Source organism: Rhinichthys klamathensis, unplaced genomic scaffold (genome assembly GCF_029890125.1).
Source record: "Rhinichthys klamathensis goyatoka isolate OS25496 unplaced genomic scaffold, OSU_Roscu_1.1 h1tg000391l_1, whole genome shotgun sequence".
Lineage (NCBI taxonomy): Eukaryota > Metazoa > Chordata > Actinopteri > Cypriniformes > Leuciscidae > Rhinichthys > Rhinichthys klamathensis.
In genome coordinates this window covers 2,496,153-2,524,118 of record NW_026606894.1, presented here as the reverse complement: position 1 = coordinate 2,524,118, position 27,966 = coordinate 2,496,153, and the positions used below count along the sequence as shown (strand labels likewise).

Below are 27,966 nucleotides of genomic sequence, written 5' to 3'. Positions count from 1 at the left end.
TTAAAATGTTAATATTTTATTTGAGTATTCTATTTTTGCATTAGATGGAGATAAGCATCATCTAAATGACTGTTTCAGAAAAGCAACACATTACAAACATGCAGTTCAGTACTGAAACCTGCCTTAAATATAATATACATATACATATTCCTAGCATGTAGGCTAAATCCATCAACACAAGAGTTCATTTTAAAAAGGAAATGCATTTTTTTTTCACACTCAGTGTTTTCAAACAGAGAAAGGCAATCTGGTACAGCATATCACAATCCTTAGAAAATCTGATGGAAAAAAATGTATATTTGAATTTATGACAAAAATATGTATCACAAAAAAAACTCAACATCACAGGTTTCTTTTTTTTTAGAGTCCTATCTGTACAGATCATGCATATAAATATGTAAAAATAGTACATGTATTTCTAATAGTATCTAAAATAAACAGAATTCCATAACAACAACCAAAAAACCACATAGACAAACCAGGCATCAAAAAAGCAAAGCAATATTTCCAAAATGCTGTAAAATTCTACAATTTAAATGGCGTACTGTGATAAGACTGCACAATAAAAGCATAAGCAAAAACTAAAATAAAAGTAATATGTCTAAATGTCTGTATCTGTCTGTTTTGCACAGATTTGTGCCTATGTTGTATGTTTCTTATCTACAACAAAATGTGATTAATCAGAGAAAAATCTTTACAGATATATCAATTCAAAGTGTCATACTGAGTGGCAAGTTACAAAACATGAAAATAAGTCTACAGTGATTTAATAATACTCTTTTTGTTGCAACATTTTCCTTATGCATATGTTTTTCTTATTATTATTATTTAAGCAAACAAAGAAAAAAATAGAAATAATAAATTATACTGAAATAATTGCCACCTATAAAAATATTGATATGGCCTATATATTATTCCACTTCCAACTGTATGTCTTGTTCTGTAACTGAGATGCTTACTGTTTCGAACTGCTACTTTTTGTTTCTGTATACTTTGTTGTCTTAGTCACTACTGTAAGAGTTCCCTCTGTTTTAGTAATCAGATGCTCTGAGGACATTTCATGGGTCAAATATTCAACGCTTGGCATCTTCACATAGAAACCTCCAGAGGCTTCCTCACTAGAGCAATGAAGAGAGGACTTGCTTCCTTTCGGAGAGCTTTCTGGTGTGATGTGAAGGATGCCAGTAGAATGGGGACTAAGGGTAAACTTGGGTACTTTGAAACATGTTGTTTCCTGTCTTTCTTCACTCTTCTTTACGGAGACAAACGCAGCTGATACTGTAGCTATTGGGGACTCGGATCCCTCCCGTTCTGCTAGCATTTCAGTCCTTGCTTTTGAATATACTAAAGTATCAGTCTCTCTCACTGTGCCTGATATTGTCTTTGTCTCCTTGCTTTCCCCCGAGGTCTCCTTCTCGAGACGTGTCATGCTTGTTTCCATTTCCTCTTCCTGAACCGTCTCTTTTGAGTAGGGTGAGAAAAACTCCAATTTGGGCAATTTCAGCTTTCCAAACATTGCTTTTTCATCTTTGTCACCATTTAGGCTTGTTCCATCATCAGACCCGCTTGGTGTTACATCAAACGATCCTCTCTGCCCAGATGAAAATGTGACTTTGGGTAATTTAAGCTTACCAGTTTTTGACTTCCCTTCAGTTTCAACCTCCTGTTCCAAATTTACTGCATTCCCCTTTTCATTTGATTGAGACTTGCCAAAACTCGACTTCATTTTTTTCTTTGCCAGCTTGAGCTTCTCATCTCCAATTTCTGCACTTGCTTCACCACCTACACTAGCAGTGCTCTCGGTTTGCGGATTCACCATAACAAATACAGCTTTTGTTACTTTTGGCATACGTGGGCCCTCATAGTCTACCTCAGAGTCTACGTTTACAGAGTGACCTTTTGCCCGAGATGATGTGATGTTAACTTCAGGTGAACTTAAAGATGGCAGAGGTATCCCAAACTTTGGAATTTTGACTTTACCCATCTGCTTTTTATCTTCTTCAGAGTGATTAGTGTCAACTTGGGCAGTCTCAATGTCAAAGTCAAGTTCGGGAATCTTTGGTGCTGGTAAATCAGCTGTCAAGTTTGCATCCTTTTTTCCAGGCTTGGTTATGTCAATTTCTAATGCAGATACTTTTACTTTTGGCATTCCAATATTAAATTTTGAACCTTTAACTTTTGGTCCTTTTCTTTTTTCTTTTGGTGCAGTGGGGCTAAGATCAATTTCTGGAAGTTTAGTCTTCTTTTTATTATTTTTTCCTTTTTTCGATAAGCCAAGATCCAACTCTAGATCCACATTAGGTTCCTCTATATATGTAGTTGGCATCCTCATCTTTTTACCCTCTTTATGTGCATCTTTAAGTCCTGCATCAGTAGAAGGAACTGACTTGTCTGCATCACTTGACATTACTATATCTACTTTTGGGATTTTAACATTTGACACAGTGAATTTTCCACCCCCTCCTCCAGATTCTACTTCTTTAGTATCAAACTCTCCAGTTTTACCTTTTGGTAATGATATGTCTACCTGTGGTATCTTAATATCAGGCATTTTATGTTGTCCACCTTTTACTTTCACAGATCCTGAAGCCCCAGTGTCGCCCGTTTTGCCATAGGGTAATGATATATCCACTTTAGGCATTGCTATTTTTGGTAATTCAAAGTTTCCACCTTGTTTTCTGATCTCTGTTTTTTCTGTATTCTCTTGTTGTCCTTCTAATGATATATCTACTTTTGGAATTTTGATATTAGGCGATTTGAATTTCCCTTCTTTGCCACACGCTCCCAGTTCAAGAGTATCAATGTCTTCTATTTTACCATGAGGTAATGAGATATCTACTGTTGGTAGTTTAATTCCAGGGACCGTGACTTTACCTTTTACTTCACCAGGCTGAAGTTCTGGAGCAACCTCTTTAGATTTTATTTTAGGAAAGGATATATCAACTGTTGGCATCTTTAATTTTCCACCTTCTAGTTCTGAATCTGGTGCATGACTTTCTCCTTTGCTTCCGCGAGGTAGCGATAAATCTATCTTAGGCACTGTGATGTCTGGCATTTTTAATTTACTTCCTTTAGCTCCAGATTCTGAATCAGGATAATCAGTTTCTTTTGTTTTTCCACGAGGCAAAGATATATCAACATCAGGCACTGCAATTTTTTCACCTTTAATTTCAATGTCAGCGCTAGATGTGTCATTTTTCACATGAGGTAATGATATTTCCACTTCTGGCATTCTTAATTTACCCCTCTTTCCAATCTCCACCTCATGAATACCTGTGTCTCCTGTTTTTCCATGTGGAAGTGAAAGGTCTACTTTGGGGATTTTAACATGGGGGAAATTTACCATACCTCTATTACTATCAATGTTTAAGTCAGAAGATTTTGAGTCTTCTGGTTTATGAAGTTTTACCCTAGGCAAGGAAACATCTAAATCAACTTTTGGAACTGATATGCCAATAGTTGGCATCTTAGGAATTTTTAAACTGCCCTCATAACCTCTGATATCTGCTTCAGATACATCAACCTCAGTTTTTGGAAGCAATACCTCACATTCTGGAATATTTGCTGTTGGCAATGATATCTCAACTGCTGGCATTTTGACCTTTCCTTTGTTACCCACTGCAGGCATATCTATTTCTACATCTTTGAGCTTTGCTTTTGGAGTAGGTGTCTTGAATTTGGGGAATTTGAGCTTGTATCTGACCTTGTCATCAGGACCCTCCACTCTGATTTCAGGTTTTGTAATTTCTCCAGCGTCTGCCTTTATCTTCATTTTAGCTTCAGGGCCAATTATTTCAATATCCTTTTCAGATGTTCCAATGGATGGCATTTTGATTTTGGACTTCATTTTGGCATCAGTTTCCACTGATGGTGATGTTTTTTCTATGTCCAAGCCTATAGATAAGCCAGGACTCTCTAGTTCTAGTTTGTCTCCACTTTTCAATTTTCTGCCAAATTTAGGGAGTGAAATTTTGGGCATTTTTACAGAGACGTCTGGAATATCAAAACTTGCCCCGGATGACGGTCTTCCACTCTCCGCCTTGAGAAGTTCAATATTGTCTCTATCACGGCCCTTTGCCATTGGAAGAGTAAAGTCCAGGTCAACTTTAGGAGCAGATATGTCGACAGTTGGTATTTTCACAGTTGGCAGCTTGATGTTACCACTTAAAGTGGACTCAGGTACATTTAAGTCACTAATTTTGGCACCAGTAGCTTTGGTCTTAGCATTACAATCTGTGGTTCCTGGCAGAGAGATATCTATAGAGGGCATGTGAAACTTTCCACCTTTGACATCAGGACCTTCAACATTGATTTCACCTCCTGATGGTTTTAATTTAGGCAAGGACACATCAACTTTAGGCAGTTCAAATTTTCTTCCCTTTCCTGCATGTCCTTCAACATCTACATCTCCTCCTCCTCCTCTTGGTAGAGAGATATCTATAGAGGGCATGTGAAACTTTCCAACTTTGATATCGGGACCTTCAACATTGATTTCACCTCCTGATGGTTTTAATTTAGGCAAGGAAACATCAACTTTAGGCAGTTCAAATTTTCTTCCCTTTCCTGCATGTCCTTCAACATCTACATCTCCTCCTGCTCCTCCTCTTGGTAGAGAGATATCTATAGAGGGCATGTGAAACTTTCCACCTTTGATATCGGGACCCTCCATGTCGATTTCACCTCTTAATGGTTTTAATTCAGGCAAAGACACATCAAATTCAGGCATTTCAAATTGTCCTCCTTTTTCTGCATGTCCTTCAACATCTACATCTCCTCCTGCTCCTCCTCTTGCTAGAGAGACATCTATAGAGGGCATGTGAAACTTTCCACCTTTGATATCGGGACCTTCAATGTCGATTTCACCTCCTGATGGTTTTAATTTAGGCAAGGACACATCAAATTTAGGCATTTTAATTTTTCCTCCTTTTCCTGCATGTCCTTCAACATCTACATCTCCTCCTGCTCCTCCTCTTGCTAGAGAGACATCTATAGAGGGCATGTGAAACTTTCCACCTTTGATATCGGGACCTTCAATGTCGATTTCACCTCCTGATGGTTTTAATTTAGGCAAGGACACATCAAATTTAGGCATTTTAATTTTTCCTCCTTTTCCTGCATGTCCTTCAACATCTACATCTCCTCCTGCTCCTCCTCTTGGTAGAGAGACATCTATAGAGGGCATGTGAAACTTTCCACCTTTGATATCGGGACCTTCAATGTCGATTTCACCTCCTGATGGTTTTAATTTAGGCAAGGACACATCAAATTTAGGCATTTTAATTTTTCCTCCTTTTCCTGCATGTCCTTCAACATCTACATCTCCTCCTCCTCCTCCTCTTGGTAGAGAGATATCTATAGAGGGCATGTGAAACTTTCCACCTTTGATATCGGGACCCTCAACATTGATTTCACCTCCTGATGGTTTTAATTTAGGCAAGGAAACATCAACTTTAGGGATTTCAAATTTTCTTCCCTTTGCTGCATGTCCTTCAACATCTAGATCTCCTCCTGCTCCTCCTCTTGAAAGAGAGATATCTATGGAGGGCATGTGAAACTTTCCCCCTTTGATACCAGGACCCTCAATCTCGATTTCACCCCCTGATGGTTTTAATTCAGGCAAAGACACATCAAATTTAGGCATTTCAAATTGTCCTCCTTTTCCTGCATGTCCTTCAACATCTACATTTCCTCCTGCTCCTCCTCTTGGTAGAGATATATCTATAGAGGGCATGTGAAACTTTCCACCTTTGATATCGGGACCTTCAATGTCGATTTCACCTCCTGATGGTTTTAATTTAGGCAAGGACACATCAAATTTAGGCATTTTAATTTTTCCTCCTTTTCCTGCATGTCCTTCAACATCTACATCTCCTCCTGCTCCTCCTCTTGGTAGAGATATATCTATAGAGGGCATGTGAAACTTTCCACCTTTGATATCGGGACCTTCAATGTCGATTTCACGTCCTGATGGTTTTAATTTAGGCAAGGACACATCAAATTTAGGCATTTTAATTTTTCCTCCTTTTCCTGCATGTCCTTCAACATCTACATCTCCTCCTGCTCCTCCTCTTGGTAGAGAGATATCTATAGAGGGCATGTGAAACTTTCCACCTTTGATATCGGGACCTTTAATGTCGATTTCACCTCCTGATGGTTTTAATTTAGGCAAGGACACATCAAATTTAGGCATTTTAATTTTTCCTCCTTTTCCTGCATGTCCTTCAACATCTACATCTCCTTCTGCTCCTCCTCTTGGCAGAGATATATCTATAGAGGGCATGTGAAACTCTCCACCTTTGATATCGGGACCCTCAACATTGATTTCACCTCCTGATGGTTTTAATTTAGGCAAGGACACATCAAATTTAGGCATTTCAAATTTTCCTCCTTTTCCTGCATGTCCTTCAACATCTACATCTCCTCCTGCTCCTCCTCTTGGTAGAGAGATATCTATAGAGGGCATGTGAAACGTTCCACCTTTGACATCAGGACCTTCATCATTGATTTCACCTCCTGATGGTTTTAATTTAGGCAAGGACACATCAAATTTAGGCATTTCAAATTTTCCTCCTTTTCCGGCATGTCCTTCAACATCTACGTCTCCTCCTCCTCCTCTTGGTAGAGAGATATCTATAGAGGGCATGTGAAACTTTCCACCTTTGATATCGGGACCTTCAACATTGATTTCACCTCCTGATGGTTTTAATTTAGGCAAGGACACATCAAATTTAGGCATTTTAAATTTTCCTCCTTTTCCTGCATGTTCTTCAACATCTACATCTCCTCCTGCTCCTCCTCTTGGTAGAGAGATATCTATAGAGGGCATGTGAAACTTTCCACCTTTGATATCGGGACCTTCAACATTGATTTCACCCCCTGATGGTTTTAATTTAGGCAAGGACACATCAAATTTGGGCATTTCAAATTTTCCTCCTTTTCCTGGATGTCCTTCAACATCTACATCTCCTCCTGCTCCTCCTCTTGGTAGAGAGATATCTATAGAGGGCATGTGAAACTTTCCACCTTTGATATCGGGACCCTCCATGTCGATTTCACCTCTTAATGGTTTTAATTCAGGCAAAGACACATCAAATTCAGGCATTTCAAATTGTCCTCCTTTTCCTGCATGTCCTTCAACATCTACATCTCCTCCTGCTCCTCCTCTTGGTAGAGTGACATCTATAGAGGGCATGTGAAACTTTCCACCTTTGATATCGGGACCTTCAATGTCGATTTCACCTCCTGATGGTTTTAATTTAGGCAAGGACACATCAAATTTAGGCATTTTAATGTTTCCTCCTTTTCCTGCATGTCCTTCAACATCTACATCTCCTCCTGCTCCTCCTCTTGGTAGAGAGATATCTATAGAGGGCATGTGAAACTTTCCACCTTTGATATCGGGACCTTTAATGTCGATTTCACCTCCTGATGGTTTTAATTTAGGCAAGGATACATCAAATTTAGGCATTTTAATTTTTCCTCCTTTTCCTGCATGTCCTTCAACATCTACATCTCCTCCTGCTCCTCCTCTTGGCAGAGATATATCTATAGAGGGCATGTGAAACTTTCCACCTTTGATATCGGGACCCTCAACATTGATTTCACCTCCTGATGGTTTTAATTTAGGCAAGGACACATCAAATTTAGGCATTTCAAATTTCCCTCCTTTTCCTGCATGTCCTTCAACATCTACATCTCCTCCTGCTCCTCCTCTTGGTAGAGATATATCTATAGAGGGCATGTGGAACTTTCCACCTTTGATATCGGGACCTTCAACATTGATTTCACCTCCTGATGGTTTTAATTTAGGCAAGGACACATCAAATTTAGGCATTTCAAATTTTCCTCCTTTTCCTGCATGTCCTTCAACATCTACATCTCCTCCTGCTCCTCCTCTTGGTAGAGAGATATCTATAGAGGGCATGTGAAACGTTCCACCTTTGACATCAGGACCTTCAACATTGATTTCACCTCCTGATGGTTTTAATTTAGGCAAGGACACATCAAATTTAGGCATTTCAAATTTTCCTCCTTTTCCTGCATGTCCTTCAACATCTACGTCTCCTCCTCCTCCTCTTGGTAGAGAGATATCTATAGAGGGCATGTGAAACTTTCCACCTTTGATATCGGGACCTTCAACATTGATTTCACCTCCTGATGGTTTTAATTTAGGCAAGGACACATCAAATTTAGGCATTTTAAATTTTCCTCCTTTTCCTGCATGTTCTTCAACATCTACATCTCCTCCTGCTCCTCCTCTTGGTAGAGAGATATCTATAGAGGGCATGTGAAACTTTCCACCTTTGACATCTGGACCTTCAACATTGATTTCACCTCCTGATTGTTTTAATTTAGGCAAGGACACATCAAATTTAGGCATTTCAAATTTTCCTCCTTTTCCTGCATGTCCTTCAACATCTACATCTCCTCCTGCTCCTCCTCTTGGTAGAGAGATATCTATAGAGGGCATGTGAAACTTTCCACCTTTGATATCGGGACCTTCAACATTAATTTCACCTCCTGAGGGTTTTAATTTAGGCAAGGACACATCAAATTTAGGCATTTCAAATTTCCCTCCTTTTCCTGCATGTCCTTCAACATCTACATCTCCTCCTCCTCCTCCTCTTGGTAGAGAGATATCTATAGAGGGCATGTGAAACTTTCCACCTTTGATATCGGGACCTTCAACATTGATTTCACCTCCTGATGGTTTTAATTTAGGCAAGGACACATCAAATTTAGGCATTTCAAATTTTCCTCCTTTTCCTGCATGTCCTTCAACATCTACATCTCCTCCTGCTCCTCCTCTTGGTAGAGAGATATCTATAGAGGGCATGTGAAACTTTCCACCTTTGATATCGGGACCTTCAACATTGATTTCACCTCCTGATGGTTTTAATTTAGGCAAAGACACATCAAATTTAGGCATTTCAAATTTTCCTCCTTTTCCTGCATGTCCTTCAACATCTACATCTCCTCCTGCTCCTCCTCTTGGTAGAGAGATATCTATAGAGGGCATGTGAAACTTTCCACCTTTGACATCAGGACCTTCAACATTGATTTCACCTCCTGATGGTTTTAATTTAGGCAAGGACACATCAAATTTAGGCATTTCAAATTTTCCTCCTTTTCCTGCATGTCCTTCAACATCTACATCTCCTCCTGCTCCTCCTCTTGGTAGAGAGATATCTATAGAGGGCATGTGAAACTTTCCACCTTTGACATCAGGACCTTCAACATTGATTTCACCTCCTGATGGTTGTAATTTAGGCAAGGACACATCAAATTTAGGCATTTCAAATTTTCCTCCTGTTCCTGCATGTCCTTCAACATCTACATCTCCTCCTGCTCCTCCTCTTGGTAGAGAGATATCTATAGAGGGCATGTGAAACTTTCCACCTTTGATATCGGGACCTTCAACATTGATTTCACCACCTGATGGTTTTAATTTAGGCAAGGACACATCAAATTTAGGCATTTCAAATTTTCCTCCTTTTCCTGTATGTCCTTCAACATCTACATCTCCTCCTCCTCCTCCTCTTGGTAGAGAGATATCTATAGAGGGCATGTGAAACTTTCCACCTTTGACATCAGGACCTTCAACATTGATTTCACCTCCTGATTGTTTTAATTTAGGCAAGGACACATCAAATTTAGGCATTTCAAACTTTCCTCCTTTTCCTGCATGTCCTTCAACATCTACATCTCCTCCTGCTCCTCCTCTTGGTAGAGATATATCTATAGAGGGCATGTGAAACTTTCCACCTTTGATATCAGGACCTTCAACATTAATTTCACCTCCTGAGGGTTTTAATTTAGGCAAGGACACATCAAATTTAGGCATTTCAAATTTCCCTCCTTTTCCTGCATGTCCTTCAACATCTACATCTCCTCCTGCTCCTTCTCTTGGTAGAGATATATCTATAGAGGGCATGTGAAACTTTCCACCTTTGATATCAGGACCTTCAATGTCGATTTCACCCCCTGATGGTTTTAATTTAGGCAAGGGAACATCGAATTTGGGCATTTCAAATTTTCCTCCTTTTCCTGCATGTCCTTCAACATCTACATCTCCTCCTGATATTCCTCCTGGCAGAGAGATATCTATAGAGGGCATGTGAAATTTTCCACCTTTACTTGCCCCTGTCGTTTTGCCTTCAAGGTCAGTGTGTCCTTTTACCTTCCCTTTTGGATAGGACATTTCAATTGATGGCGTATTTAACTTTCCTCCTGGGATCTGAGGAGCTTCAGCTCTCATTTTTCCTTCTGGAGCTTTCACTTTTGGCATTGAATTATCAATTTTTGGCATTTCAAACTTTACATCTGTTCCAGAATGACCTTCAATATCAACGTTTGTCTCAGCTTTAACTTTAGGCAAAGAAATGTCAATGGAAGGTGTGTGAACTGTGTTTCCTTTTGACTCAGGTCCTTTAACATTGACATGTACTGGTTTGGATTTCATCCTCGGAAGTGAAAGATCTAATTTGGGCATTTGAAACTTTCCTCCCTTTTTGACGATGACATCTCCCTTTACTTTTCCTTGTGGAAGAGAAATGTCAACATCTGGCAAATCTCCACCTTTCACTTCAGGTGCTTCCATATTGATTTTAGTCTCTGTTGATTTCATTTGTGGTAAGTTAATAACCTGTTTTGGCATATCGAACTTCCCTATTTTCCCAGAATGTCTCTTGACATCAACATCACCAGTGCCTGTTACTTTTGGAAATGATACATCAACGGATGGGATGTTGAATCTTTTGCTATCAGGCCCTTCAAAACTAATGTCACCCTGGGATGACTTCATTTTTGGCAAAGAAATCTCAACACCAGGAGCTTTCACTTCAGGCAGAGGGATATCAATCTTTGGCATTTCAACCCTTCCACATTTACCAGAGGGATCCACATTAATATCTCTTTCATCTTTTATATGTTGCAAGGAAATATCGATTTCTGGCATGTGAAACTTCCCAACTTTGGTATTGGGTCTTTTAACATCAATATCACTTTCTCCTGATTTGAGTTTAGGTAGACTTGTATCAAATTTAGGAATTTGAAACTTATCTCCATGCTCAACCTCAAGATTATTGTGTTCATGTGTTTTTCCTTTTGGTAATGAAATATCAACTCCAGAAATGCTTACTTCATGACTTTCAGAAATGATTTTACCCTCTAGCAATGGCATTTTCAGATCAATTTTGGGCATTTCCGCTTTACCAGAATGACCCTCGATCTCAACGCCAGCCTTTACGTTTCCTTTTGGTAATGATATATCAACGGATGGCATTTGGAATTTCTCAACTTTGACCTCTGGATCCTCAGTATTGATTTTACCTGTGGATAATTTCATTTTTGGAAGTGAAGCATCTAGATGTGGCATTTTGAATTTGCCTCCTTTCCCAGATGGTTCTCCAACCTCAACATTTCCCTCTGTTTTGCCTTTAGGAAGTGAAATTTCAATGGATGGCTTACTCAATTTTCCTGCTTTTATTTCAGGCCCCTCAGTAATGGCGTGCTCAGGAAATTTTACATCAGGTAGGGAGACACCTAAGCTAGGCATTTTAAACTTTCCCCCTTTTCCAAACTGGCCCTCAATATCGGCACCCTCCTCTAATGTTTCTTTTGGTAAAGAAATGTCGACCTTTGCTCCTTTCTTAGTATAACCTTCCACTTTTTCTTCTGCTTTACCTTTTGGTAATGAAATAATGATATTTGGCTGGTGATATTTTCCAGTTTTTGCTTCAGGTTCTACAACTATCACTTCACCCTCAGGGGATGTTATTTTTGGAAGAGAGATGTCTAATTTTGTCACTTTAAATTTTACCCCAGTACTTGCATGTCTCTCAGTATCAATGTTTTTTGCAGCCATCTTTGGTAATGTCACATCTAATGTAGGAAGACCCATGTCCACGTCTGATGTCTCTATCTTGGGCACTGCAATGTCAAGTTGGGGGAGAGAAATCATATGCTCTTTGACCATGGATCCATCAATGTCATCTCCAAGTTTTGCATCAAGGTTAAGCTTTGGTAATGATGTGTCAAGTTTGGCCGGGTTGATTTTTTCAGCATCTTTGAATTCAGCCATGCCCTTAGTTTTTGAGAGATGCAAGTCTAAATCCACATTTGGTGCTTTGATGTCAATCTTGGGCGTTTTCAGTTTACTTTCATATGTATCGTTTTGTTTATTTGCCTCTCCATCAATTTCATCAGAATGACAAGAAAGTCTTACCTTTGGCAGTTTAAACTTTGGGATTGTCATCTTTGTATCTGAGACATCTAAATTCATCTTTGGCATTTTTATCTCAGGACCCTGTCCTTTTCCTTTAACACTAACCTCAAGATTAGGAACATTAGTTTCAGCTTTGCCCTGAGGCATGTTCAAATCGCACTCTACTGACGGAGGCTTAGTTCTGGCCTCTAGGCCCTTCACCTCAAAGCTGTCATTTGAAGATTGTACATCTAATTTTGACTTTTTCAATTTGGAGAAATTCATTCCAAATTTTGGACCTTTCGCCTTGACCTTCATCTTTGTTGCAGAGGCCTCTCCCTCATGTGTTGCAACATCTACATTGACATTCCCTTCACCGACAGCAGCATCCATGACTTTTATTTTTGGAAATCTCATCTCCTTCTTCTTCTTGCTACTAGGGATCACGCCCTCCATATGTCCTGATACATCTGCAGTGGCCCTCCCACCTTTCCTCATCTTGAACTTTGGGAATACAAACTCAACATCAACTGGACTGAGGTCTGATTTGGCTGGTGAGCCCTCAGTGTCCAGCTCTGCCTGTGCTTTTGCTTTTTTGTTTTCTTTCAGTCTTTTCAATCCAAATCTTCCTCCTCTCCTTTTCTTGGCTTTGAACGGTTTCACGGTTTTGACGCTCTGCAAGAGAAAGGTTATCATTCCTTCTAGTTTCTACTGGTGTAATTACTTTGATTTAATAACATGAATTCACTTTGGGCAATACCGTGGATGTATTTTATAGCAATATTTCAGCATGTACCATTCTTTGCATCTTGGCCTTAGGTCCTCTGAGCTCAAGACTTTGTGCACCTGGACGAATGCTGACTTCACTTCCTGGCACAGTCCTCTTCAAAAAGAAGGACACTTTGTAGGGTTCTGCACACTGAAGAATTTTTAATGCGTCCTCATATTTCACGTTATCAAAATACACCCTGGCACTTAGCAGCTGATCTCCTGCAATAACACATCATCAAAAATTATTTATACCTTACATGATTTCTCTTAGTACATCAGGAAACAAAATCAATTCAGTACACCCGTATTCAGCATGGAAATGTTGCACATTAAAGATTGTGAGGTTAAAGTTGGTTCTCCCATGTGCCTCGTCTTTATAGTGTATTTGACATAGCACTTTGTAATGTAAAATACAGTCCCTGGGTACCTTTCTGTAGGCTGAGGTGCTTTGCTGCTGGGGAGTCTCTCAAGACCTCTTGGATAAAGATGCCACGCTCCCCTCCACCCACCACACTGTACCCACTAGCTCCAACTTCAGCCTGTGTTTCAACAACCACTTCCACGAGCTCTGACAACTGGTTATCCTTTTCCGCCTGCTCATAACATTTGCAAAGTAAAAAATGGTGAAGGGTGAGGGTCAAACAAGTAATTTCCTTTCAAAAACAGGTTTCTAAGGGTTTCTAAAAGCTGTTAGTCTCACATTACACTAATTATGCTTTGAGTGGTATACTTTCATATTTTCATATGGGCTTAAGATGTTCATATTGTATTCCACAACAGTGTTTTTTTTCTTACCCCATTCTTATTGTCTGTGTTGGGGGGTTCCTCCATGTCTCTGAGGGTGGATTGGGTGTCTCTAAGCTGGCTTCTCTTCTGACTCAAAACTTGTTTTAGTTCTGCATGGAGTTTTTCCTTCTGAACCTTGGAAATGAATGTGGAGTGAAATTAAGATTGAGAGAGGTTAGAAATCCACATCTCCACATGGCTGGCTCACATATAGCTTAGAATTATATTTGTAGTACTCACAATTCGCTCTGGGCTGTCCTGTTCATCAGCAGAGATGCTGTGGTGTGTACTTAGATGAGGGCCAAAAGGAGGTCTATCTGAGGGGGGAGAGCGTCTTTTGTTCTTTACCTAATTGTAAAGTGGCAAACAGGGCAGAGATAAGATCAATAAAATAAAACAGCCACCTTCTTTCACTTTAAAGTGGTGATGGTTTGGCAAGTGGCTACCTACGGGAGAATCTCTGGCTTCTGGATTCCCATGACTGTCCTCTCTGTCAGAGTCTGAAATTAGAGCAGGTTTATGTCAGCAGCTGTCAATCAAAATGACTTGTTTGTCATAACTGTATTATAGTTGTTGTAATAATGCATTTCGGCTGATTTACACTAGTGTTAATTTCATTAACAATATCTATGACTAATGTTCGTTAATTACCTTTTTTCCATGACTATGACGAGACAACAACACCAACGTCATTAACTGATAACTGTGACCATATCAACATGCAATATTATTGACGAAAAAATATTAATTGTATTTAATATTATACTGTTTTTAACAAGCCTTTCTTACGAGGTTTCATGCTTGAGGTTGCCAGATGTCAAGATTTTAAATCCTCCAATTAGAGCTGAACTGTAATAGATCCAAAGATCTCTAGACTAGATTGTGGTTGCTCAATAAACGCACTTACGCAACTCTGTGTGACAATACAAAGTCTTTTTTCTGTTGTTTTAATAGAAAAACATTACTGTCATTTGGAATTATTGGAATTAACCTACTATTAGTAATTTTACTGTTTTAATTTTTGAGAGAAGTTTGTTAATGTAGAGAGAGTTCAAATAAACAACGCAATCGAGTTAACATTCTCTTGATTTGTGCTTATAGGTGAAAGTACAATAATTCTGATAAAATGTAGAAATAAATTTCTCAGATGACAACAATCTTTATTATAATTTTGAGAAAAATAATTGTGATTGTCAATTGAACTATTATGCCGCATGGCGAAAATGTGACTACTTTTTCATTTACTAAAACAGGACAAAATTTCCCAGACACTTAGGCCCGGTTTCACATACAGGGTTTAGATTAAGCCAGGATTAGGCCTTAGTTTAATTAGTGGCTTATATGACCATGCATTAGAAAAAACATTAGTGATGTGCATCTTGAGACAAAACAATGACACTTACATATTTTAAGTTTTGTCAGTGCAAGTTGCTCTCAGTTAAAACAGCTCAAACATGCATTTTAGTCTGAGACTAGCTTAAAGGTACAATATGTAAGACTTTTTTTTTATATCCAAATATCCCAAAACCACTTGCACAGTGTTATATACTGTATTTCTTTCAGCTGTGTGCTGACATTATCCTAAATGTTTCAAAAAAATTGTAAATTCAGAGAAATTCACAATTTTAAATAGTGCCCATCCCTTGTAACTTGTCGTCTGTCAATGACGTAATATCCGCGTTATCCCTGGTTTCCGCTTGTACTGCCATAGTACCATGGCGACAGACGTGGACAACTGCGTTACGTCTAGCAGCACGCTCACGCTGTTGTTGTTTCGTTCAAACATTATGGACCATGGCAAGCAGACTTTGGGACAAAATGAGAAATAAAACGAGGATCAATATCGGCGTGGGATTTTCGAGATGCTGAGAGCTCCACGTCCGCGACTAACTTCGACTTGACAGAGCTTCACGACTTGACACGCTCTTGCATGTACTTAATCAGACAGGTGAGCAACTGTACATAAAACAAATCAATCTTGTACAGCTCAACATGATGAAATGTTAGAATATGATCAGTATGTTATTCTAATGTTGATCTCGCTTACTGCTAGTCTCATACAGCCAACAAACTAACACATAGAATAACATTATAACTTTCACCACACTCAAATGCAGTTTAGTGTGATAGTGTAGACCAAGTGAAACAGCGCTGCGTTACCTCACAAGTTTCATTCGTCTAATAAACTGACCTGTGTGAGTATTAATACAGCACTTGCGGGTAGTTCGGTAGAATGAAATGTCCTTATTCCTATATATCCGCGGGACTCGTGTGTGGCGCTGGTATACGTCTCTCATTAGCAATCGCGCCCTGCTTCATACCACAGTCATGTTAAAAACATGAATGTATTCACTCATCCATAAACATTATTAGATCCATCGGCATGACGACAAGTTCCATGATTCCGCTTATTCACTGCGTCATCAACCTACGCCTTTGTTATTGTAAGAGGTTAGCGACCCCTAGTGGCGAATAAAATTACATATTGTAGCTTTAAGCCTTGTCTGTGAAACCGGGGGTTAGTTGACTAAAACTTGACTAAACAAAAACAGAACAAGCTGACTAAATGTGATAAAACAAAAACAGAACAAGCTGACTAAATGTGATAAAAACTACAAAGTATATTTGAAACCGGACTAAGGCTAAATTAAAAATAGCTGACAAAATTAACATTCATTTTATACCATGTACCATTGTGAAAAGAAGGTATACTTTATCATACTTTTAAATAGACTATTTATTTATCTGTGATACGCTTGAAAATTTTCAAACTCTTTTAATTATATTACAAGACCTTAATGCATAATGTCTCCTGTGTTGGCTAGCATCAACCTCACTATATCAACTGTGTTGTTATCTCTGAGACTAAAAAAAGATCATCAGGTTAGTAGGCCTTGTGTCCTCTCTCAATCTGGATGGTTCTCATTCCTCATTCGGCAGCGGTGTCTGGTATCTCTCTGTCGTAAGAGTGCAAACCTTAAGAGATCTGTAGACCAGCGAGCGGGTAATTTCTAATGGGCTCAGACACCCACATTGAATAACCTGTTACACAAGACATGCACACTTAACATGGCGCTAGCAGGTGTTCTTTTATCATGCTGTACCAGCTGTGTGCTTCCCAATGTTTCCCAATCTTATTTAGTCCCACAACCGCATGTTATACTGCTCAAGTTGTTTTTTAAATACATTACTATAGTATTTTTTATAAAATAAAAACAGGTGTCCTTTAAAAGGAACTGCAAAAATCAGGCAAAATAATATTTGTTTATGCATTTCTGTGTGCCTACGATTGACTGGCCATCATTCCAGAGTGTTTCCCTGCCAACGCCCTGACACCCCACTACCCTACATAGGACAAGCAGTTTTGAAAATCGATGGATGGGTGTGTGTGTGTGTGTGTATTTGTGCGCGTTTCTGTTTGTGAGTGAAAATGGCAGCTGTTCCCTAGTGATGCTATGTGTCCAGGGGAGGGGACAGAAGACTGGATGGTTCTGCACATATCTGATCTTTATATAAACACGCGGGCCTGACCTACATGTGCTTCTTATGCAGAGCTGTGAGATCCTACAAATGCTGCTGTACAAGTAATAATCAAGCTAGGTGCGCCTCAGCCAAATATAACCGCAATTATGCACAGCTATCGAATGCTCCCGTTTTATAATTAATACTTAGTACTTGAGAAAGAGAAAGTTAAAAGTTTGTCTGGAGGTAAGAAAAGCTCATTTACACATAGATTAATGGCACCAACTGTTCTCTAGTCTAGGGAACTGATCCGTAACGTTGAGAACAGTGATACAGAGGGAAATTAAAATGTGACTTTCCACTTCAGAACACACCAAATTTAATTTATTCATCATGATTTTTTATTTTTTTTAAGAAAATGTTTTGTTCTAGTGGCCAAAAATGATACCCAGCCTAGGAAATCTTGGTAACGCTTCCTTTTACAGTCCTGTTACCCATGTACTTACTATGTACTTATTATAGTAATTATAATTACTGGGTAATAACTAGGTACTAACCCTGAACCTACCCCTAACCCATGTACTTACCTTATTAGCCAGTACTTTCTAGGTATGTAGATGCAAGTACTGTACTGTAAAAGGAAGCGTTACCAAAATCTTAGCCTTTATTCAAATATTATTACAAATTTGTTAAAGATTTTGTGAGCATATTATGTATATTATTTGAGCTTGGAGTCAATTGTTGGTCACACTTTAGATTAGTGTCCAATTCTCACTATTAACTTACTATTAACTGCAACCTCAATAAACTCCTAATTACTGCTTATTAATAGTAAGCTAGTTGTTACATTTAGAAATTGGGTAGGATTAGGGATGTAGAATATGGTCATGCAGAATAAGGCATTATGTGCTTTATAAGTACTAATAACAAGCCAATATCACAGTAATATGCATGCTAATAAGCAACTAGTTAATAGTGAGAATTGGACACTAAAGTTTTACCCAACTGTTTTATTTACATGTAAATAAAATGCATGCAAAAAGAAGGGAGAACGTATATATGGGTTTTCCCTTGAGCATTTGTTTTTCCTATACATTTTATTTTTGCATAGTAAAATAAAACCTGTAGCTGTAGTTTGCCTTTTATGCCAAATAATTTTGTCTATGAGTAAAACAATAAGAGTGTCCAAACTTTTGACTGATAGTGTATATAATTGTACCTTTTTTATCTACATAAATGAAATTAATACAAATTGAGTTAACTTTCTGATTCAAACCAACTGCCTCAACCTCCTCTGTTCTATTATGTCCTATTGAACACACATGCCCGCCACTTACAGGGACAGCAGAGGACAGAGGTGTAATTCTGTCGCTGTTGATTCAATACAGTCACAAGATCATTTGGTATGAGAATAGGCACTTGATAATGGCACAAGAACTACAACTGGACCAATGCCATAAGCCAACAGTTGCCCACACGGGTATTTGTCCATCTCTAATCCAAACAAAGACACAAGGATAAGTATGTGTCCTGAGATATAATGGTCCTGAGATAACAAACTCTGTGTGAAACTTTGAGAATCGTCACAAAGATATCTTAACTTATAGATCTAAATGTGTTTATGAGAAACAAGGTCAACTATACTCGGTTTAAGTCACCGATGGTTGCGGTTGTTTCTGCATTGCTGACATTCTCAGAAAAGATCCGAGACTATTTTCTGGAGGCTGAATGTGGATGCTCAGAAAACGAGTTTTGATTATTATTGATAATTTGATGCATGTGCAAAAAGGTTCACCTCTAAAAAATCTGTCTTTTGGTGGTTTAATTTTGCATTTTGCAAAACTGAGAGTCCATTATAAAAGCAAACGTGAGAGTCCTTTGTAAAAACAAACATTATCCCTAATGCAGACACAAAATTTAAATGACTCAAAATGAGAGTTTTGAAATTTTTAATATGGATTAGCGTGGAGGTCATGTTTGTGCCCACCTAAAGGTTAATTAAATTCATTACATATAAAAATGACAGTCTCTCTCTCTCTTTTGTCCAATCAGATTCAAGGAAATTAGAAACAGACATTTATAAAATATAAATATCTTTCGTTATCTGTGTGGGTAAAAGTAGCGCCTAAAAGGGGGAAAATATGAAGGGGAAAATATCCCCTTCTCAATTAGTCAGAATTGAGAGTATTTTCACTCAGCACGTACGTCCGGCCTCAGGGGAGGCACACACATGGACTGGACTCTCCTGAGGGTGTGTGAAGCCAAGGAGGAAATGCCTCCCTTTAAACAGGAAGATAGATATTTCTTGAGATCAAATAAAACCAACACCAAATCTGAGAGAAAAACAAGTTAATAGTAGTTAGTTAAGTCCAATAAAGCATTTCCTGTACAATGACGTAACTCGCTGCTTAACTAACATGCATCATTAAAGTCCCCGTGAACCGGAAGTTGCAAACGACTTTTCTCCAGTGTTGTGACGTATTTCCGAGAGAAACGGAATACTAAATGAGGCAAAATAGGGGGCGTGGCTTTTTTCCAACTAGCACCTGATTGGATCTAGAAAAGTAGGTGTTTTCATTCCGCCTGTCTACTGTCAGTTGGAGGGGCGTGATTACGGATGTTAAGAAGACACCCAAACCGTCAAACCTACGTCATCAGGGAAGGTCCTCCAAGGCAGAGGGGAGGGGACATTTCAGATTTTGATTAAAGATTACAGAAGCCCAAAATTTTTTTTGTGTGGATTGACTTGCATGGATGAATTGTTCACCACAAAACGATCAATTTAGGCAAACAAAGTAAGTATGGTCAATTTTGAATTCATGGGGACTTTAAGGGAAATCAACTAGCCAGTCACGACTAGCTCGTTTCCTGAAACCGTATTGTCGCAGATTTGTCGATTAACCACGTTAGATATGATATCATGCATGTGGTTGAGTAATAACTTATTTTAATAAATCAATTTGAGATCGAATTAATGCCAGATTTCTTTTTTGCTAGAAATTACGGACATGGCATCTGAGGACTAATTCTTTTGCTTTATTTCCAGATTCAGTCATAGGCTACTAGAGCACGTACGCACATGCGCACTCTTCAAAAACGGCACTTTAAATCTTTTGACGAACTAAAAGACATAATTGACATTTGTAGCCTATATTTGAAATAAAAGCCTATTGTAGGCTACTGAATGTCAGCTTGCTTATTTTTCTCAAGATAAGGATTTATTAAGTTCACATGTTATAAAAACAAGAAACTATGCTTCTAACCACAGGTTAAGAGCTGTAGTTCCAACCACACAACTTGAATCTGTTTGCGAACGAACGATGGTTTCGGGAAAACTCGTTGAACTAAGGCCCCGTCCACACTACTGCGTTTTCGTTTAAAAACGGAGACCTTTTGCTACGTTTGCACCTCCCGTCCAGACTAAAACGGCAAAAACGGAGACCCAAAACGGAGAAGTTTAGAAACGCTGCCGATCCGTTTTTCGTTTTGAATCTCCGGAGGGCGTTTTAGTGAAGACGGGTCAAAACGTGTAGTAGAGGCTCAAGCTCGGCTATATGATTGGGTGTCATCAGTCATGGCGTATATCTTTGCTAGCAGCTGTTGTACAAGTAAATTCTGCATTTTACAACACTATAACTGCCTACATGCGCCGGAGTCAAGCTATTATTCGAGCGGTCTGTGACAATTCCCGTGTGCAGCGGCGGCGCTGACCGTACATGGAGCGTCGGTTTGGGGTTAACCCAGAGCATGGTGGGATAATTTTATCAAGGAAGTTGTGTTTACACCGGCGCGCATGCCCAGTGTTGGTGAATGGTCACGTGATCCGCGTTTTCAGTCGTTTTAATGTGGACGTAGATCAATTCTAATACGCAGCTAAAACGCTGGTGTGGACGGAGATCGTATTCGTTTTAATTATCCGTTTCTAAACTAAAACGCAGTAGTGGATGGGGCCTAAGGCCCTGTTTACACGAAAACGATTCCGGGTGAAAACGTAATAATATTTTATCGGATGTGGCTTTCGTTTACACGGCTAACGGCGTTTTTGGGGATTAAAAACGCAAAAAAGTGAAACCACCATCCAGAGTGGAAATCTTAAAAACGCTCCACCGTCGCGTTTCCATCTAAACGGTAAAAACACAAATCTGCTCATGGCGGCTCTCGTCGCGTACGCGTTTACGTCACAGGCATGCGCCAGTACAGGAAAATAACAACCAACATGTCGGATTATTTCCATACGTCGGACCTTCAAGTTGCCCTAGCAGCTCTGATAAACGTCCAAGAGTCTTTTCAATTTCGCGCTACTAGGGAGAGAAGTAAAAGGAAGGTTGTACGCAGGCGCACTACATCGCATTTCTAACACTTTTGCGTCTCCATATGCACGCAGATTTCCCCCCCATAACGCTCGTCTAAACGCAGAATAAAAAGTGAAAACGAAACGCCACTTTTGCGTTTTCTCTTCAGATCGTTTCCGTGTAAACATGGCCTAAGCTGATAACGATGGAGTTTGCGACCATATGCTTTCGGGAAACAGTAAAGCCCAATTTATACTTCTGCGTCGACCTCCCGCCGTAGCTACGTCGTAGGCTGTGTGTAGCGCGCGTACCCTGACGTGCACCTCTCCAAAAATGTAACAACGCGTCAATTCTATGCGGACGCAAGCGCTGTGATTGGTCTGCTAGAACCGCTCCCTCGGGTTTCACATGTTCCCTCTGCGTGCATCAACACGGACAACGACGCAGAAGTATTAAAACCAACGCGTAGTCTACAGCGTAGAGGCTCCGGCGTAGGTCCGACGCAGAAGTATAAATCAGCCTTAACACACCCCAGAGTGACATCGGTGCTATTACAGGAATGCATGATTACATTCCCTTTGGACTTTCATTTCTGACCAAATAATAAAAGAAAAACTAGTTCTCTTTATAAATCAGTCAGTACGCCTATGTAATTAAAAATTGCATAAAATCTGAATATTGCTAATATTTTGCTATTTGTAACATTAGATGGTGCATTATTATTTTACTTTCTAGAAAACACTATAGGCTACCTAAACCCATATAAAGTCCAAAGTTCCCAGGAACTTTTTTACTGTTGATATATGATATAGACATTTCATCCACTTTCATGTACATTTTTTTTTTTGTATTACGGTAACTTACAGCATCTCCAAAAAGTATTTGCACACTTGAATATTTTAAATGTCAGTGCATTGGAAAATAAAATATCAGTCCAAGTGGTGGGTGGCACACTTTTCAAGCTAAATATTTCTCACACACACACACACACACACACACACACACACACACACACACACACACACACACACACACACACACACACACACACACACACACACACACACACACACACACACACACACACACACACACACACACACAGTTGTTAGGTTTTAAAAGATAAAGCTATAAATACAAGATATGAAGATATAGAAAGTATTTGGACACTTTCTGCAACGACACCATACTTTTTGGCAATGCGGTATATAATAATGGACAAAATTAGTGAAAGTTACATCATCTCATCCACAACAGCAGCATTAGCCTGAACAACAGCATGTGGTTGTTCCTCTTCCAAACAGAATCTGACTCGCGTGAAAGAGTCTGCATATTTCAGCGGCATCACACAGCCTATCTATAGCGGCATCGCCAACCCCCCGTACCCCGACTCGCTCCTCAGTGCACCGGTGTCCCATTAACACATCTGACTCCTGAAACGTGGCAGGAATGGCACTGGTATCACACACACAGACATTATTCCCATACTTGTGTTGGGAGGAGCTGGATATGGGCTCTCCGTTCCAGTGATGCACATGAAGCATCAAAACATATCAAACATCGCTGACAGAGTCTGCAAGTCATTCCGCACAGACATTCTCCTGAAACAGAAGTGTGCTTAATTGTACTGATAAAATTGCGCCTAATTAGGGCTGTCAAATGATTAATCACGATTAATCACATCCAAAATAAAAGTTTTTTTTACAAAATATATGTGGGTGCACTGTGTATAATTATTTTGTATATATATAAATACACACACATGCATGTATATTTAAGAAAAAAAATATTATTTATATATAAAATATTTATATTTATATATAATATTAATTATATATAAATCTATATACAGTATATACATGAAAATATTTCTTAAATATATACAAGCATGTGTGTGTACACTGTAAAAAAATTGCTGTTATGCAGCTGTTTGCCAGTAACTTACTGTAGATTTAAATTGATGTATATTTACTGGCAACCGTTTGTTCAAAGTTAAATGAACATTAAACATTAACAAGTCTTTGTCTTTACAGAATAAAATTATAAAATAACAATCTAATGCAAAGCATTCTGGGAACCAGTAATCTTCATCAACCTTTTTCTGTTTTTTTTCCTTTAGATTTTGGTTCCCAGAATGCTTTGCATGAGGCTGTTATTTTAGTTTTATTCTGTAAAGATAAAGACTTGTTAATGTTTAATGTTCATTTAACTTTGAACAAACTGTTGCCAGTAAATAACATCAATTTAAAACTACAGTAAGTTACTGGCAAGCAGCTGCCAGTAATACTGTAATTTCTACAGATTTTTTTACAGTGTATTTATATATATAAAATAATTATACACAGTGCACCCACATATATTATGTAAAAAAAACTTTTATTTTGGATGTGATTAATCACGATTAATCATTTGACAGCCCTACGCCTAATATAATCTTAATGAAGTAAAAGGTCAAGGTAACGAGAGAACAGTTTCTCAACACTTAAGTCCACTTAAAAAAAAAATATATGTTTACACTATTTTATGGTGTCCTTTTTTTTTACTAATTTTTTTTATGGTGTCCTTGTTCAATTAAGTACTGCGTAATACCAATTAATGCACTTAAAGGTTAGAATTAGGGTTTGGTTTAGAGTTAGTTGCATGTAATTATGCATAATTTACTGTTATTACTATAAGTACATAAAGTTACTAAATGCACTTTGTAATAATGTCAAATTAAAAGTTTTACTGGTTATTTAATATTAATATAAAGTTAATATATTGTAAATGTATGAATTTACAATATCATCATAACAAATGTTTAACTACATAGTAATATTTTTAAAAACATGACAGAAATGACATTAAAGTAGACTATATTTTGGTTTAGCATAGATGTTTGTCAGTACGTTCGGCATATTCTGAAATTACTGCCTGCATTTTAAAATCTTGGTTTTTGATGAATATGATCCTGTAGGAAGGGTCTTGTCTTTAACTCTCAGTGTATTTCATCACATGCTGCAATCTTAACTATGGCATGTATGTTGGGCCATGAACTCCACACAGTACCGTGAGACCGATCTTATGACCAGAGCCACAGCTGTCGCAACCGTGTACTAATACAGGAGGCACACACACACACACACACACACACACACACACACACACACACACACACACACACACACACACACACACACACACACACACACACACACACACACACACACACACACACACACACACACACACACACACACACTTCAATGCAACTCAACATTTCAGTGCCTTCAGCAAGTGTGGGGAACATTAAGACACTCAGGTTAGCTTCATCTGATCTACAGTTGAAAATCATTATCAGCATTCAGAGTTTCTTCTATTATGAACTTCTAATAACTTGATTTAGCACATGAAATAAATCCACAGCAGCCAAAATCAACGAAAGCACCAAAAACATAGATTTTTTTTTCAGATATGTGCAAATACTCTAATCACCAAGTAAATTATATTCATATTTAGCTGTACTAAAGTTTCCATGTCAATCTGAGAGTCTTGTCATTGTGAGCAAAGCTCCACACAGCAATGCCACCCAACCCAACACAACCCAACACAAGTCATATTACCTTTATTGAGTGTTTCCTTGTGCAGAATCAATTATTCCCTCAGTAACAAACTCTCTCTGTCTCCCCCTTCTCTCAGCCAGCGTATTCTCCGACTGACTCGCTCTGACCGCGACATTAGCAGTATTATTATGGACTCTGACAGGGGAGGCGGTCAGCGAGCCAATTGGATAAAGCCAGTGGGATGCCCCATACACAGAGGGTGAGAGAGTGGGCTTGAGGAGCGTCTCAATACGGACACAAACAGTTTACTATCATAACACTAAAAGAACATGACCTGAGATTTACAGTGAAACCAATAATACTCTACTCAAACAATATCTGAACATATGGTAAAGCGAAACGAAGTTGTAATGAGGTATTTATTGGACCTCTAAAGCCAAAAAGAAGACGGGATTGTGTTTTTGAGTTTAAGGAGAATGACAGTTCACTCTTTTGGTCTGGCAGTTGTTGTCTCTGGCTTAACACCCGAGTATACACAAGTATAGCTTTCTGTCCCACAGTGTGTCTGCTTGTTTTTTAGGCATCCTTCCCATGTGGAAACCGAGCCGGGGCGATGCCCAAACAACTCAAACAGGTCACAAGACACTGCCAAAATTCATTAGCCCCTCAGCGTGACATGCAGGTGAATCAACAGGGTCAAAATAGCACTTGGAGCCTCTATAGCCGGGGTCCCGGCGGTCCGGGTGTTCACACTGTGTGAGTAGGATAAGCAGTGTAATGAGTCAGGTGGAGGTGGGGAGGCTTCTCTGGCACAAGGTGAGGTGTTCGGTTTATTAGTCAATGCAACTCTCAGCAGAATAGCAGCCAAGAATCTGGAGCTGACAGCTGGCCGTAGACGTCATGTGACACTGATGGACTGACACACAGGCAGTGTGATCACATGACAAAGCAAGCCAGAGGAAAGAAACATATGTTTGTGGATACTGTCACGAGATTTCTCTGGCATTGATTCATCGCTGAAATCCTGTTCAAGATAAGCAAATCTAGATCTCACATACTTTTTTTTTTTTTCTCAGATAAACTATTATAAATATTTGAAAGAAAACTTTGCCATGTCAACAACTTCCTTCTTGAACTTCCCCTCCCTTTTTAAAATAATTTATTGCTGACAAACTGGAGAGTAGATTAATTTAAAACCAAAAAAAAAATTTAGTTATTTAATCACAATTAAGTGAAAATAGAGGTGCATATTAAATAATTTAAATAGCTGAATAATGTCAAAACTTTGTGCGGATGTTGCAAATTTTGTTGTGCTGACACGAAAAACTGGGAATTAATAAATAATTGTTTATTATTTATTATTCATTATGGTTTTCCTGTGTCTTCAGTTTCACTTTTCATTCTGTTAGTCATTTTTTTAATATTCCCTGTCCTTAATGACATCATACACCAGGAAGTGACATCATTTTCAGCAGGAAAAACAACACTAGCATCAGTAAGTATTAGCTTGAGGAATTCTGAGGAATTTATGAAAACATCATTCTAATTAATGTAATTACAATACTCTTAATTTAAATTTCTTTATTTAAAAGATTAACTAATTAGCAAACAGTTTGATTGGCCCCATTGACTTCCATTGTATTTTTTTTTTTCCTACTATGAAAGTCAATGGAGCCCATAAACTCTTCTTCAAAATATCTTCCTGTGTGTTCAACAGAAGAAAGAAAGTCATACAGGTTTGGAACAACATGAGGGCGAGTAAATGATGACAACATTTTTAATTTTTGGGTGAACTATCCCTTTAAATGCGAACTGAATGTAATGTTTTAGACACTCAATTGCCTGTTATTTAAAGTTAACCTTAACCCTAACAGTGTAAATTTATTTTAAATGCAATTAGTTGAATTTAAAAGTGTTTTTGGATGCAAGCACATCTATATCTGTAATTTCATTGTTACTTCTATTGTCTTTGAAATATACCTGACAAGCATTTTCTCTAAACTAAAATATATTTGTATAACTGTAAACTATACATATACTAAAATGTACTTGAAAATATATGTAATTAAACATTTATATTGATGAAGTTGCAATTTAGTACATTTAAAAATATATTAACTTTAAATGTAATAAGACACTACACATACTGTACATGTATGTTAGTATGTTGGTCAACACATCAAAGTAAGTGTACTTCTTTATAGCATGACAAAAGATTATTAAAACATAATGATTTAAAAAGTACTTTAAGGTAAAACTTGGTAACACTTTTACAATGTCCTTGTTACACATTACATGTAGTTACTGTATTAATAACTATAATTTATTCATGATTACATGCAACTAGCCCTATAGTAAGTATATGTAGTTTATTACTCAGGACTTAAATGTATAATAACACTATAACTAGGACACCTTAAAATAATGTGTAACCAAAAACTGTACTTAAGCGTGTTAAAGTGTACTCTTTAAGTACACTGAAGTGGCCTTTTATTTCATTAATCTTAAAGTACTTTAAAAAAAATCTACTTTCATGATTTGAAGTATACACTACAAGTGCACATTCAACACAATTACACACACTTCTTTTTCTGAAGGGTTATGATGTCAGCAAACCCACCTGCATCTGAAGAGGGTGTCCAGGTGATCCGGAAGATCCCTCGCAGACACTCACACATGGCTCACACACACTGAACATGCATCCCACGCAGCGCTACTACGGGTCAGGCCTCGGGCCGGGTCTCTGTGAGCAGATCGCTTCCAGCGAGCGTGAAGGGGAGACGGGCACTGACTCGGGAAGAGAGGGCTAACACATACAGGAGGGGGTCAGGGATCCAAACAGAGTGTGCATTCGGCTTTCTTTGTTGGGGGGGCATGTTGGTGTCAAAAGTGAACGAGAAAAAAAGAG

The 27,966-nt window shown here is 38.5% G+C and overlaps 1 protein-coding gene across 1 annotated transcript; it reads right to left on the bottom strand.

Moving 5' to 3' along the window:
* On the bottom strand, positions 1-27,929 carry prx (periaxin). Its single transcript, XM_056234268.1, has 8 exons — positions 27,679-27,929; positions 14,213-14,262; positions 14,003-14,110; positions 13,772-13,897; positions 13,404-13,569; positions 13,002-13,195; positions 6,310-12,880; positions 1-6,126 (listed from the first exon to the last, which is right to left on the bottom strand). Exons 1-8 carry the CDS (start codon positions 27,734-27,736, stop codon positions 956-958), a joined length of 12,444 nt encoding a protein of 4,147 aa, XP_056090243.1. The 5' UTR covers positions 27,737-27,929; the 3' UTR covers positions 1-955.
* Positions 27,930-27,966: the final 37 nt, after the last annotated feature.

Bases quoted from the DNA above. Each gene is read 5' to 3' on its own strand.
- prx (XM_056234268.1), bottom strand. From the start codon at position 27,736: ATGTGTGAGTGTCTGCGAGGGATCTTCCGGATCACCTGGACACCCTCT. The intron at 13,898-14,002 runs GTGAGTACTACA...TTCATTTCCAAG, and splicing joins AGGACAGCCCAGAGCGAATT to GTTCAGAAGGAAAAACTCCA. The intron at 13,196-13,403 runs GTACCCAGGGAC...GTGTTATTGCAG, and splicing joins GCACCTCAGCCTACAGAAAG to GAGATCAGCTGCTAAGTGCC.